Source organism: Ambystoma mexicanum, chromosome 6q (assembly GCF_040938575.1).
Source record: "Ambystoma mexicanum isolate Mex_15411 chromosome 6q, UKY_AmexF1_1, whole genome shotgun sequence".
NCBI classification, from domain to species: Eukaryota; Metazoa; Chordata; class Amphibia; order Caudata; family Ambystomatidae; genus Ambystoma; species Ambystoma mexicanum.
In genome coordinates, this window is record NC_090937.1 from 1,087,457,741 (window position 1) to 1,087,471,386 (window position 13,646).

The 13,646-nt window shown below is 46.2% G+C and overlaps 1 protein-coding gene across 11 annotated transcripts in view; it reads left to right on the forward strand.

Moving 5' to 3' along the window:
* The window catches only part of CLOCK (clock circadian regulator), a 2,930,945-nt gene that overhangs the window by 2,551,024 nt on the left and 366,275 nt on the right, over window positions 1-13,646 (forward strand). For all 11 annotated transcript variants that reach the window (XM_069631637.1, XM_069631640.1, XM_069631638.1 and 8 more), the window contains 2 exons: window positions 656-802; window positions 969-1,172. In XM_069631637.1, coding sequence (XP_069487738.1) covers window positions 656-802; window positions 969-1,172 — 351 coding nt within the window. The remainder of the gene's footprint in view (window positions 1-655; window positions 803-968; window positions 1,173-13,646) is intronic.

Sequence of the window (13,646 nt, forward strand, 5' to 3'; positions counted from 1 at the left end):
AGTTAGTCGCCATTTATTTTGGACTCCATAGGACTCCATGAGGATTTCAGCAGAATTACAGCCGGCGGTAATTCTCCCAGTGGTAATTTTGCAGATTTTTCGGCGGAAAGTTGGAAGATTTATATATGAGTATAATCAACTCAACAGTAGACGTGAAAAAGATGAAACACCAAAAGTGCAGCAGGGTTTTCTGTGGGTCCTAGGTAAGTGGTAAATAAAAGGTGTAGAGCAAGGAGTCTTTGGGTATGGAGCATGAAGGCTCACGTTCCAAAAAAAGCAGCAGGATGATAACAATCTCTGATCTTTAATCAAGAATACACTTGAGGCACTCTGGTAGAGTTCCTCACACCACACGCTCCTGCAGGTATGTGGAGTCCGTTTGACAACACCATTACAATGGAAAGAAAAAAGGACAGTTTTCCCGTCTGCCCGCATGCCTATAATTAAAAAAAGGGTAAGGGAACCCTAGTGGGAAAAGACAAATTGACACAAGTGACAGGGAGGAGTAAAGCAGCATAAGGGTGAAAGTTAAAGGGGAGGTTAGCAAATCAGTATTCTGACAGAATAAAGCATGTGCGAAGATACCTTTTGTGCCTCATATTACTTGTTTCAAATGTATGCTAAATAGACTTTTAAATCTCATCCTATGTTTCAGTTCTCTGCTCAAATAGGAGCAATGCAGCACCTAAAAGATCAACTAGAGCAGAGGACACGAATGATAGAGGCCAATATTCATCGTCAACAGGAAGAGTTGTGCAAAATACAAGAACAGCTTCAGCTTGTCCATGGTCAAGGCCTTCAAGTGAGCATAACTCTTTGGGTTGGGCTTCTGTGTTTTACCTATTTTGTAGGCATTTGTGAATGTGTTCTTTACATCGACATCTGACCATTTACGAGTACAGATGGAGATTCTGTTGATTGTTCTTAACGTGAATGATGCATTGAAGTAATTTGTGGTTTTTCTTAAGATGTTTCTACAGCAGTCAGCCACTGGATTAAACATTGGTTCTGTGCCCTTCTCTTCTGGAAGTTCCTCAAACGTTCAACAACTCACCCCAATGAATTTGCAAAGCCAAGTCATTCAAAGCAGCCATATTCACGGAGGAATAAACAGTGGACATCTGGGACCTCAACAAACAATTCTGCAGCAGGCCTTCCAAAATACCAATCAGGTAAAACAGAACTGGTAGGAGAAAAATATGGTATGGTTAAACACAGTGTATTCAATGCATTTGAATGACATACTGAAAAAGTAGTATTAGAAAAAAATAAAAGGCATACTTTTCTCTTATAATAATTCACCAGGAATTAACTATTATAATAACAGATGCAAATGCCTAAAATAAAGCATTCTGGGACTTGATTTTAGCAATAAAAGATTTAAGCAATGAGGATCGGGGGGAGAAGTAGAGGGGAAGGGTAGAACCAAGGCAAAAGTCATCTTCATGCTGGCTGCGATGGCCCTTATTGCTCAGAGGGGGAAGAGACCCATAATCCCGACGGAACAAGACTGGTTACGGAAAATCTGGGATATAGTCTCGATGGAATGGGCATCTTATGCGGTAAATAACAGGCTGGAGGACTTTCCAGCAGACTGGGGAGGGACACTGGCATATTTGAAAGGGGACTTTAGGGAGCAATGGTGCCCCCAGAGACTTAAGCTCTTGGACATTCACGGATAATCTGGTACGGGGGGACAGAGCTGGGGGGGATCCACTGGCGCTATGGTGGGGGAGGGGAGTTGAGGTTACGGTTGTTCTTGATTAGTGTTTGTTTTTGCTGTTTTTTTCTCTTGTTTTTGATATAAGGATGAAAACAATAAAAATAATAAAAAAAAAAAAGATTTAAGCAATTCGTTTTTGGCTTGGAAGTGTATGCCCAAAGTTCCTACCATATTTCTAACCATCACAAAATATATTCTCCCACTAGAAACATTAATCGTGTACCAATATCGTTTTTTGTTAAAGAATTTTCATCCAGAAGTTGCTTATTTCATCTTTGTGATGCGACGTTTATACTCTTGTGTCTATATATTACATGGCAGCTGATGTGTTTCTACGTAGTCAGGCCTTTCTCAAGGCTGTACCGGAAAAAGTTACCTTCAAATTATACATCTGTTGATGAGCTCAGTTCAAAAGAATGTGAGCAGGTGACTACAGGTGGTGTCTGCGTCAGGTTCTACAACTGTGGATCAGCTTGATTGGGGCTCACAGTGATTACTGCATAAGTATGTGAAAATGCTCTGGAGTGGTGAAGGAGGTGCTGAAGAAAGGAGCATTAGGTGAGGTACTTGAATCATATCAAATAATTCTCTAGTTGGGTCTTGTAGTTAAAGATCTTGCAGACCACAGTCCTTTTCTACATCTGCTGTTTGTACATGGAAGCACAAAACCATCAAATTAGTATGAATGTAGTCATCAGTAAAAAATGACAAAAACCAAAGTACTTTCACTGAATGTTTATTTCAGCTAGTTCTTACTTTTTTCTTGTATGAAATCTCCAAACGTAAATGTCCTACTGTCTTTGCACCAATTAATTGTTAACACAGTGTTACGAATATCCCAAACACAGGAGTCTTGTTTAGCATACTTTATTTGCTTTGTCCTGATGGTTAGAACCTGTAATAATCTTTGTTAGCGTCCCAATTTTTTGCCTGGGTTAGTCCCCAGGTGACTCTTCCAGCTTGTCTTAGCCCCTCCCTTCAGATACTCAGCTTTTCGTTTCTGCTTCTTTTCCTTGGTTAGATTTTCAGCCTTTTTTCCCTGTTATTTCTTGTGTCAGGGCTTTTAACGTTACTCTTTCTGCTTTCTCGTTGCATTGGGGTTCTCTACCTTCTCTTTGGCCACAGCCTCTGCTTTCACATTTACTGCGTTTCCACAGGGCAATCTTTTCCTGTTTATTGGTCAAAGTCTGTGTGAGTGAGTCAAATGGTCTTGCTTATCTACTTCTCATGTGCCTTCTATGGGCCACAGCCTCTATCTGTTGACAGGCCACATCCTGCATTTTCGAACCTCGAGATTGGGTGCCGTGCTTTCCTTCTTAACCTCTTGGGCTGAGTTGCCCCCCTTTCTTCCTCACTCTCGTTCTTCCTCTTTGATATTCTCTTCCTTTCCTCGTCCTTTTTGGGTTTTACTTTTCTCCACCATCCATGTTTTGCCTTCTTCTGCTCTCTGGGATTTTTCCTTATTACACTCTTCTGGATTTATTTATTTATCTCCAACTTCCTACACTTTCCAGATTTTATAATCTGCTTCTTCCCCAATCCTCTGATTAACCCCTCCTCCACTCCAGTCGTTGCTTTCTTCAGCAGGAGTTCTCCAGCCCTCCAGTCCGCTATCTAAAACTCCCTATCTAATGGATTTCTTCTTCCTGCAGGTTCCTCATTCTGACTCCAGCGCCAGCTGTTCTCTGAACCCTTTTCACCAACAGGATGCCCTCCTGTTCCACGTTCTCTTTGCCTGGTGCAGATGAGCACCAGCACAGGACATGTCATTGGGGCTAGTATATATGGAGCTGCTGCGACCCATGACCTGTGTGCTAGGGAAACGCCACTTAGCTTATCTAAAACGTATTACAACCGCACCATGCCAAACCCCTTGATGGGCTTGGACTTTACACCCTGTGCAGATTGTGGATGACAGATGTCTATCTCAACCCCCACAAGATCTGCCGTATTGGGGAGGAACACGACCTGCAGACATCTCAGGGGCATGCTGCAAAATTGTTCACTTTTTGCCTCAATAGTGGCAAAAGAACCCCTTCCAAGTCCCCAGGCTCAGAACGGAGGAGTGTGGTCGAGGGTGAAGAAAAGCACTCTCCTGTCCAGAATGACAAGAAGAAAAAAACATCATCAGAGGAGGTCCAGCTCCCCTAGTGACTCTTCGAAGCACGATTCTTCTTCTTCGTCGAAGAAGAGGAATCACCACTCCAGATCGATGGACCCCTGAGAAAATTTCTCTCTGAAATGGCAGTTACCATTTCACACCCAATCCTCTAATCTGGAGGAATGGGAGGAGTTCCATCTGAAAATGCTTGACTTTTTTGCCTGGGCTTCGGTGCCAGTGACGTCCACGGGGCCCAGTGCACTTGCATGAGCTTTCATGGATCCCTCTCTGGACCATGACCTCATGCCTATCGGCTCAGTCCGGGCTCCAGCAGCTGTAGCTCTGGCTGGGTGCGGTGGCCTAGTGCCCTAGGCGCACGTCCCCCGTTGCCACAGCACTGCCTGTGTAATTGACCTCAGTGTCCCAATGAATGTTCCCTGCTTCCAATGTGCAGGTTTATGTGCAAAATGTCTGACATCTTTGATGAGGAGAATAATCCATCCCATTTGGGATGGACCCCAATTACTCATGTGGCCAGGGGACATCCCAGAGGAGTTCTACGACAAGGGAGAGAGATTTGCTTTTTCCTGCCGCAGGCTTACAGGAAACTAATGGGTTACAGGCCGAATTGGGCTCCATCTGAACAGGATAGGATTACCCTCCTCATCAAAGATGTTAGACATTTTAGTCTGAACCAGCCCATTGGAAGCCCCACACTTCTTTACAGAGGTTGTTTGAACTAACTGACATCCGGGATGAGGGCTCCCAGAGAGAATCCATACTGTCTTGCAACCTGGCTGTTGAGGCCCCAGTGTTGATGGCCTGGGAGAAACTGGCATCAATAACCGTGGGGGACCAGGCCCTTGCGAAAATGCATTGGCTGACCCCCTTGGATCTGGCTTTTCTCTCCAACTATGCTCCCATAGAGAGTTTAGTGGTACAGACGGCTATGGGGAGCCTTTAAACCACCTGTTTCACCTCTCTGCCTCCGAACAGGAAGAGGGAAAAATGGACGCGTGGGGGGGGCGCAAGGTGTTCGGTTGAACGACCTTGCTCTGAGAACGATTAATACATCCTTCACTTTGGCCAAATATTCTTTTCGACTCTGGAGTGTGATATCTGAGGTGGCAGAGAACCTCATGGCTGGGGAGATGAATGAGGGCTTGAACTCCTTGGTGAAGGATAGCAAAGAAGCGGCACGACATATTTTTGCAGTTGGCCGATTGCATGGTACGTGCCATGGGCACAGGGTTTGTGCTGAGGAGGCACTCTTGGATGTGAACCTCTGGATTTAAACTGTACCTCTATGCAAAGTTGCTGAATGGGCCCTTCAGAGGTTTCAGGCATCGAAGGCCATGGCCAACTGATTAGGCCTTGTAGCTCAACAGCTTCTAACTCAGCCCTGAGGGGCCAAGGAATGTTACTCTTCACCTCTTTCACCCACCATGGTTGGGATGGTACACTTCAGCAAGTAGCAGCTGTGCTGCCCACCCTCCAGGGCAGAAGTGGTGGAGCAAAGAGAGGTGGGACTGCTGCCTCAACGGTCCCCACAGCAGCCCAGGGGGCAAATCTCTCTGAGAAGGTTTCCAGTCATGACACCCAAACACGTGGGAGAATGTCCCTGTTCAACGAGGAGTGGTATCAAATCACTTTTGAAACTTGGTCCTTACAGGTGTTAGGGAGAATTCTCTCTTTAGGCTGAATTTCCTAACCTAGTGAGTCCCCCAGCAGCTTTGCTGGATTTCTGTAGTTTTTTTTTTCCTCCTGCCAAGAGTGAGACTCTTTTTCTCCCACTCTTGGACATTTATGGTGTTCCTTTGACTGGTAATGTGTTTTTGGGCTATGGGTCCCTTTACTCCATAGGGTCTCATGTGTTTTTACTATGTGTGTTACACAGCACCCTCTGTGCAGTAACACAGAAGTGTCATAGTGGCACCCCACCATAGACTCCATACCCTGGGACTGACTACTGTCTCCCAGGGCATGTAAAGTCACCATTGGCTTTACTAGTCCCAAATTATTAACAGAAACCAGTACAAACCAGCATATTGTGGACGTACTGGTCGGGGCAATTTGATTGTCCCAGGGTCTGTTAGTCGAGGGGGCACGTCTCCGTCCCCCCTGATCGAGTTTTGGCTGGTGGCAGTGGAAACTACTTTTTATATTGGACCGCGAATATTTCCCTATGGGATTTTCCCATTGTTCGAGGCTACCAACTTTAATTCTTTAATTCTCATAGCCTCGAACATACCGCCAGTTTATTTAATTAATATTAATTTGCCGGTTGGTATTTTTTTCCAAGACTCGATTCTAAAATGGTGTTTGTGTTCTCTTCTGTGACTCCAACCCAAGTCGAGCCCTTTGTTCCACTTTTTGGCGGGCTTCTCCACAGAAGCCTCCAAAAGTGGTGCCACTCTGTCTGGGTACTACAGGGGGTGTGGGAGGGGGTTTAGGCACCCTGGACTGAGTTACCTTGGTAACTCAAGTCGCACTCTTGTGTGATTGGCCTAAGTGGTGAGCCGGCCGGCTCACCACTTAGCATGTTTGATTGACAGCTAGGCTGAGTGAATGGGGGTATGCTGCATAAAAGCAGGGCTTTGGGGACTGGAACTTCAGAAGTCGCCACAGGACCTGAGAATCCGACGAGGGAGAAGCTGAGCCGACCTACCACGACGACACCACCGGTGGAGCCCTGCAGAACCGACTCACCACTTCCCGACGACAGAGAAGATCTCCCGGCTGGAGAGGCTTCTTCCCCTGACTGGTGGGCACAACCAGTTTACCTTCTTTCTTCGCACCCCAGACCGGTTTGTGGTCGAACTGCCCGTGCCAAGCACCCCGGCGGCCGGATAGCCACTCACCACTGAACCGCGAATCAACGGACCGCTCCTTGTACCTGAGAAACTCTGCGGCTGGTTTCTTCCCTGGCAGTGCAACAGACTCCTGTCTTCCTCCACGACGAGATCCTCTCTTCCCCCGGACGAAGCACCGACTTGCATCCGCTGCCAGGAACAACTGCCCCCGCTGGAGTGTTCTCACCACTTTAAGGTACTGTGTCCGCCAGGCCTCCCTTTCTAAAGATTGTTACAAGGTAATAATAACTCCTTAACCTTCTGGACTGGGCTGGCCGCCTTGACCCTCTAACTGGTCCCTTTCTTTGGTCCAACTCCTTTTTGAACCATTACAAGACTTTTGTGCACTGCAACCGTGTGACCTTGGACACATTTCGTTTCGATCCTCTTAAAGCGGATCTGGCCTACTGACTCTGAATTCACGGTTTTACTTTGCCTTGCTCTCTTGTTATGTTCTTGTAAAAGTGTTGGGATCTGTTTCAACTTGTTCTCTGCTTTTCTCTCCCTTTTTAAAACGAACTATTAGAGTGCCATCTACGTTAAGCGCTCACCGCTGTCTGAAAATAAGTGGGGCTTTACTTAAGACTTGTCTAATATTCTTTTACGGGAGTGTATATCTTTTAGTGACCGTGTTTTTGAATTGCTTACTATTAGTGCCTGTGTGTTTTTCTAGGTGTGGTTTTAAATAAATAATTATATCTCTTTTACACCAAGCCCTGGTCAGTGTTTACTTGTTCTATTGTGGTCTCTTGACCTATTGTGAATACTCTATATACTGCCTAACTCTTCTTGAGGGAAGTCTGACTGCTCAGCCACAGCTACCAAGTGAATCTGTGTGGTACAGACTGCTACCAAGTGGGTTTACTGCCAAACACCTGTAGTCTTAAATCTTTTGCAGTGGTCCCACAGGGAACTGCAGAGGTTTCTGCCTAACAACAGGTCCAAACGCAGGGTTACTGCCTCCTTTTTGACGTCCAAGTTCTGACCATCCGCCCTCTGGTCCTGCCGTCGAAGGTCATTCACTTTCTAGCTGAAGCCGCTTTAGTATTGGTGTCCCATGCAGATCGAAGCAGGGGTTGGTAATCTCTTTACTGTCTGGTTACGAAGAAAGATGGGGGCCTGTGCCCCGTCCTGCATTTTCAGCTGTTTAACCTGTACCTAACAAAGACAATTTGAAGATGGTCATGTATGGGCCCTTGAACTGCAGAACTGTTTGCAATCCCTGGATCTCCGGGATACCGATTTCCAGGTGCAGATCCACACGACACACAGAAAGTACCTGAGATTTCTAGTTGGGTCTGCCCGCTACCAGTTCAGAGTCCTGCCATTTGGGACCCAGGGTATTTACTAAGGTAATGGCATTAGTAGGGGTTTGCCTCAGGATGAAAAGCATACATTTCTTCCCCTACCTTTACGACTAGCTCACCTGAGACCAGACCGTGAGACCAGACCAGACATCGGCAGGTCTCTACCGTATGTGCAGCATGTTCTACAGTTTGGGCTTCTCCCTGAACTTCAAGAAGTTGCATGTTTTGGAGTCCTAGTCCCTTCGTTTCCTTTAAACGTTCTTGGATGCCCTCCTGGGTAGGGCCTTGATCGAGTGTCTGTCATCCTTTACGTGGTCCATGTCTTTCAGTCCCATAAGCTTTGTAACAGCTTCTGCCTTTCTGTGTCTACTGGGCCTCATGGCCTTCTTCACCCTCTTGGTGCCAAAGGTCCGGTTATGCCTGCTGTCACACCAGGGGCTTCTTCAATATCAGTGATTTCAGTTCCAGGGCAACATGTTAGACCTGTTGCAAGTTTTGGAGGTCTCTCTGGATCTACTGTGGTAGGCCCCGCAATACCACCTGGTGATGGGGCATTGCTTTGGCAATCTTGTCCCCAACTGATTGTAGCGTTGGTGAAGGGCTGAATGGTTCAGACGCTTACCTTCTAGATCTGAAAGTGAGCAGGCTGTGGTCCCTGATGGAAGATTAGGAACATAAACATTTGCTAGAATTGGAGGTGGTTAGGCTTGCCCTGTTTGCCCTCCCTCCCATCTATGCTGGGTAAGTGCGTATTTATGTAGGTCCTGAGAGACAACACGGTGGCCATGCAATATGTGATGTAGGACAGATTTTGTTGTTAATATTTGTCTCCTAACCTCAGCATTCCCCTCTTCCTTCAAACACGCTTCCATCATTCCTATTCTAAAGAAACTTTCTGCTGACTCCTCTCTTGTTTCTAACTTTGGTCAATTTTCTCTTCTTCCCTATCTCTCTAAACTACTTGAACATCTTGTCTATTTGCAAGTTTCTTCATTTGTGTCTAATAACTCAATTCTCCCTCGCTTTCAATCTGGTTTCCGTCCTATGCACTCAACGGATACCGCTCTTCTGTCAGTCCTAAACTTGTTACTCATGAAACGTCACTCTAAGCATTCGTCAATTTTTTTTCTATTAGAACTTTCTGCTGCCTTTGACACCGTTGATCACTTAGTCTTGCAATCTTCTCTTTCATCCTTTGGTCTTTCTGTCTCTCTTATTTCCTGGTTCAAATCTTAGTTGTCCCAATGAACATTCTGTTTCTAGGGGTAGGACAACTTCGAACCCCCATCCTCTTGCCCATGTTGTCCCACAAGGATCGGTTCAGGGACCTTTTTTGCTTTTCTCTCTATACTTCTCCTCTAGCTAAAGTGATTTCTTCTTATGGCCTACCTCATCACTTCTATGCTGATGACACCCAGCTCTTCCTTTCTTTCTCTTCCATCTCTACTGACGTACACATACTCAGCTGTCCTCATGTTTATCGGCCATCAAATCCTGGATGTCTTCCCACTATCTCACACTTAACACTACAAAAACTGAAGTACTCTTTTTTCCCTTCTACTACTATCACCTCCCCTATCCCTCCCTCATTTATATCATTTCCCCCTTCTCAACTCCCCATTATATCTACTGCCCGAAATCTGGGGCTCTACTTTGACTCTTCTCTATCATTTAAACAACACATTTCAATTTCTTCTCGTGCCTGCCGCTATCATCTATTCAATATTTGCAAAGTTCGCTCTTTCTTGACTTTGATGCAACTAAGCTACTGATCGTCATTATTTTTTTCACGTCTCTTCTGCTGCTCCGCTACTCTTTTCGGCCTCCCAACCTCTCGACTCGCTCCCTTAAAATCTGTTTTTGATGTCTCTATTCGTGTACTTTTCTGTTTGCCTTCACGTGACTCTATTTCCTCTGCTCTATCACTCTTGGTTGGCTTTCCTTCCATGCACAACTCAAATTCAACTTTCCATCCCTTGTATTTAAATCTCTCTACGGTCTTACCCCGGATAACCTCTCCTCACTTGTTTCATTCTATAGTCCCTCCATCCCCCTGCTCTCTTTGCTCTAGTTCTCAGTTTCGTCTTGTAGTACCAGCCCCTTCCAGTGCCCAGTCACACTTAAGCACATTCACTCAGCTTGCTCCTATGCACTGGAATGTTCTTCCTCTTTCTCTACGCTCTATCACTGTTTATTCCTTGTTTCGCAAATCATTGAAATCTCATCTGATCCATCAGGGTTGATTTCAGGCTTCACTTGTCAATTTTTCATTGTATACAATTGTACCACTTTTTATATTATTCCTATGTACAGCACTTTGGATTAAGGCGCTATATAAGTTCCAAATAAATACAAATATTGTTGGTAGGTGGTGGAACCCTGGGCAATGTCAGGACTCTGGAGTGCCCAGGGGTTCCTGGCAAGGCAGTTGGTGGATGAGTGGATTCAAGAAGGATGTCCAGGTGGCTTTGTACCCACTGTTTTACAAAGAAGAAATAAAGGGAAATAAACCACTCACCTGTGCTGCATCAACCACTTAATACTGCAATGAGCGGTAAGTCCCCTGGACTGAAGAACAGCTGTGATGCACGTCCTGGAGGAGCGGATCAAGCGGATACAATGGAAGTGTCCATGAAAGGGCTACGAAAGCAGCAACGGCTCTCGACCAGGCAGAAGAGGAGTTCTGTGACTTGGGAATATGCCAGAGTTCCACGCAGGACCAGGTTAATTGCAGAGCGCTGAGAGTGGATGCGCTCACCGGATCAACAGCCGTGCGGCGAAGAGTGAAAGTGCAAGGGGAACACTTCTCGGCATAAGTTGGGGCAGTGAATGAGCAAGGGTTAGCTTGTTTGGTGGCGTTGCGGGTGCGGAAACCCATCACTGCTGAAGCCCCCGAGCCAGACAATGAGGTGCGGACAGATAAGGGGATACGCCGGCTGTGAACGCTCATCCTTCCTGTGGTGCACGCTCATGCTGTGTGTAACGGCAAAACAAGAAGCGGTGGCTAGAAGGTTTTGTATTAATCTTAATCTCGGGCATTGCTCTGGGTAATCCTCCAGACCATTGTTCTTCCCCTGCCAAACCATTACAAAAGGGGAAAGACCATATGGAAATCAGGCTTTGTCCCAACCCAAAAGGGGCAGTGAAGCCCAAACTGCCTTGTCACATCCCTTCTGCACGAGACCACAAGCATCCCCAAACATGTTTCAGCCTCGTTGGGCCTCATCACTGAGGAATAGTTTGGGATTCTAGGCTCAGCAGTCACGGGACCCACGTCTGGGCATACCCGTCCCACTCCGGGTTACTACAGTAAAACAAAAGAGGTGATGGCTGGAGGCCATTTTTGCTCCAGGCACATTTTATTTGGACATACGGAATTCCATATTCGCCCCTTACCGGGTCAAGCGAAAATATGTGTCGGAATAAGGGACCACAGTTCCTACAAAGTAAAACCCACAAAGTATTGCACGGTCACACTGGTGTTGTGTCAAGTGAGAATAAAAAAAGACAGGAATAACAGGAAAATAATTTTGTTTCTGTAAAAAAAGAGGGGGACTAATATACCAACTCAATTCCTCCCTTACCATGGAGAACCAACAATCCAATGGGACATTTGGAAAGAAGATTTCCAGGACTATGCTCGAGCCATACATGAACCAAGCTTTAGTATAGAAAGAAAGAGAGTGCATTCCTGATGCATTTCCTTGGATTCGAAGGTCGGAGGATTTCAGAGTTTGCCCAAAGTGACATGCGTGGAAGGTGAATTTGTATTTGTATTTGTATTTGTTTTATTTGTAACGCGCACCTTCAGGCCCGGAGGCATCAGGGCGCAACTTTAGACATGGTTACATAGGCATACATATAAACGACTTAAACAGTGCAAAGTATTCAGGGCATACATACAGCAATATACATATTTACAGAGTATAGAGTAGGGCAGGCGTTATCCTGGGGCAGGCTCTCAGGAACATAGGAGGTCCAGAATCAAGACTGGTTGAAAAGCCAGAATTTAGTTTTGGATTTGAAGGCACTAAAGCATTCTTCAGATCTGATGGTGAGAGGGAGGGCATTCCAAAGCTTGGAGGCTAGGACGGGGAAGCTAGATCCACCCGCTTTTTGTAGTTTAAACCTGGGGATGGTTAGACACTGAGTCTGGGCGGTTCTTTGCGGGCGGGTAGGCGCATGGCGGGATATTCGGCTGCAGAGATACGGGGGGCTTGGTTAGCTAGGCATTTGTGGGTAAGTCCTAAGACTTACAGTGAGATTCTCTGTTTGACCGGTAGCCAGCGTAAGTTGGATCTAGATTCCGAGATGTGGTGGTTATGCGGGATGTTTAAGGCAGCTCTAATGGCGTTATTCTGGGTGATTTGCAGTTTGTTCAAATTCTCTTGGCTAGTTCCTAGGTAGAGGGCGCTCCCGTAGTCAATTTTGGCCATGATGAGAGTTCTGGCCAGTGTGACCATGTTAGGGGTGGTCAGGAAAGGCCTGCAAGCTGCAATGAGTTTGCAGGTGTATGCTGAGGAAGATCTGACTGCATTTGTTTGTCTGGATAGTGATAAGGTGGCATCAAGGTAGACGCCTAGAGTTTTGGTGTCTTTCGAAACTTGGATGGTGTTGCCATCGATGATAAACGATTGGTAGGACGGCTCAAGTTTATTAAGACGTTGCGTAGTGCCCAAGATGAGGAGCTCAGTCTTGTCATCGTTGAGGCATAACTGATATTGTGCCATCCACGCTTGGATGACCAGGTAAACATCGTTCAGGGCATTAGTGTCAGCCAAGTAGTCTCCAGTGATGGGAATGAGTATCTGGGTGTCGTCAGCGTAATTCGTATAGGAGACACCCAGATAATCAAGTACATCAAAGAGCGGTTTTGTAAAAACATTATAGAGCGTTGGCGACACACAAGAGCCCTGGGGGACACCGCAGGGAATAGGGGAAGGATCTGCAGCTGGTGAGAAACGGGCGGCCGAGTGAAGATGCTTGCATAACATTTGGTGATTGACCAAATCGAAGGCCGCAGAGAGGTCAAGTAGAAGTAACAAGTCAAGTTTGCTGTTGTCCTTTAGGACTTCAATTTGAGTTTTTAAGTCTAGTAGAGCTGTCTCTGTTCCGTGTCTGGGGCGGAAACCAGATTGTCTAAGACCTAGAGGATTATTGGCTTCCAGATACTCTTGGATTTGCAGGTATGCTGCACGGTCTAAAATTTTTAACAGGAACGGGACAGTAGTAATGGGTCGGTAGTTCGTAGGAATGCTAGGGTCGAGAGAGGGTTTTTTGAACAAAGGAATCACCCATGCATCCTTAAGGTTGTCAGGGACAGTTCCAGTTTTAAAGGAGGCGTTGATAAAGGATGTGATAAATGGGGCCAGATCGTGGGCGGATTCCTTAATAATTGGGGCAGGGCAGGGGTCGCCGTGGCATTTGGACGGTTTGATCCTCAGGATAATGTTTTCTACCTCCGCAGTGGTGAGCGGAGAGAAGGCAAATCGTTTACAGTTGTGCAGGTCATGGGGGAGGGCCCCTGCTGGGGTAGGAGGGCGATTGTCCCGTTTCAGGCTGTCTTGTTTGGCTGTGATTTTAGATTGAAGCATGGTGATTTTATTCAGTAGCGCTGCCTGAATGTTAGCACACCATTTGCTTTCTTTAATGCAGGTGTCGGG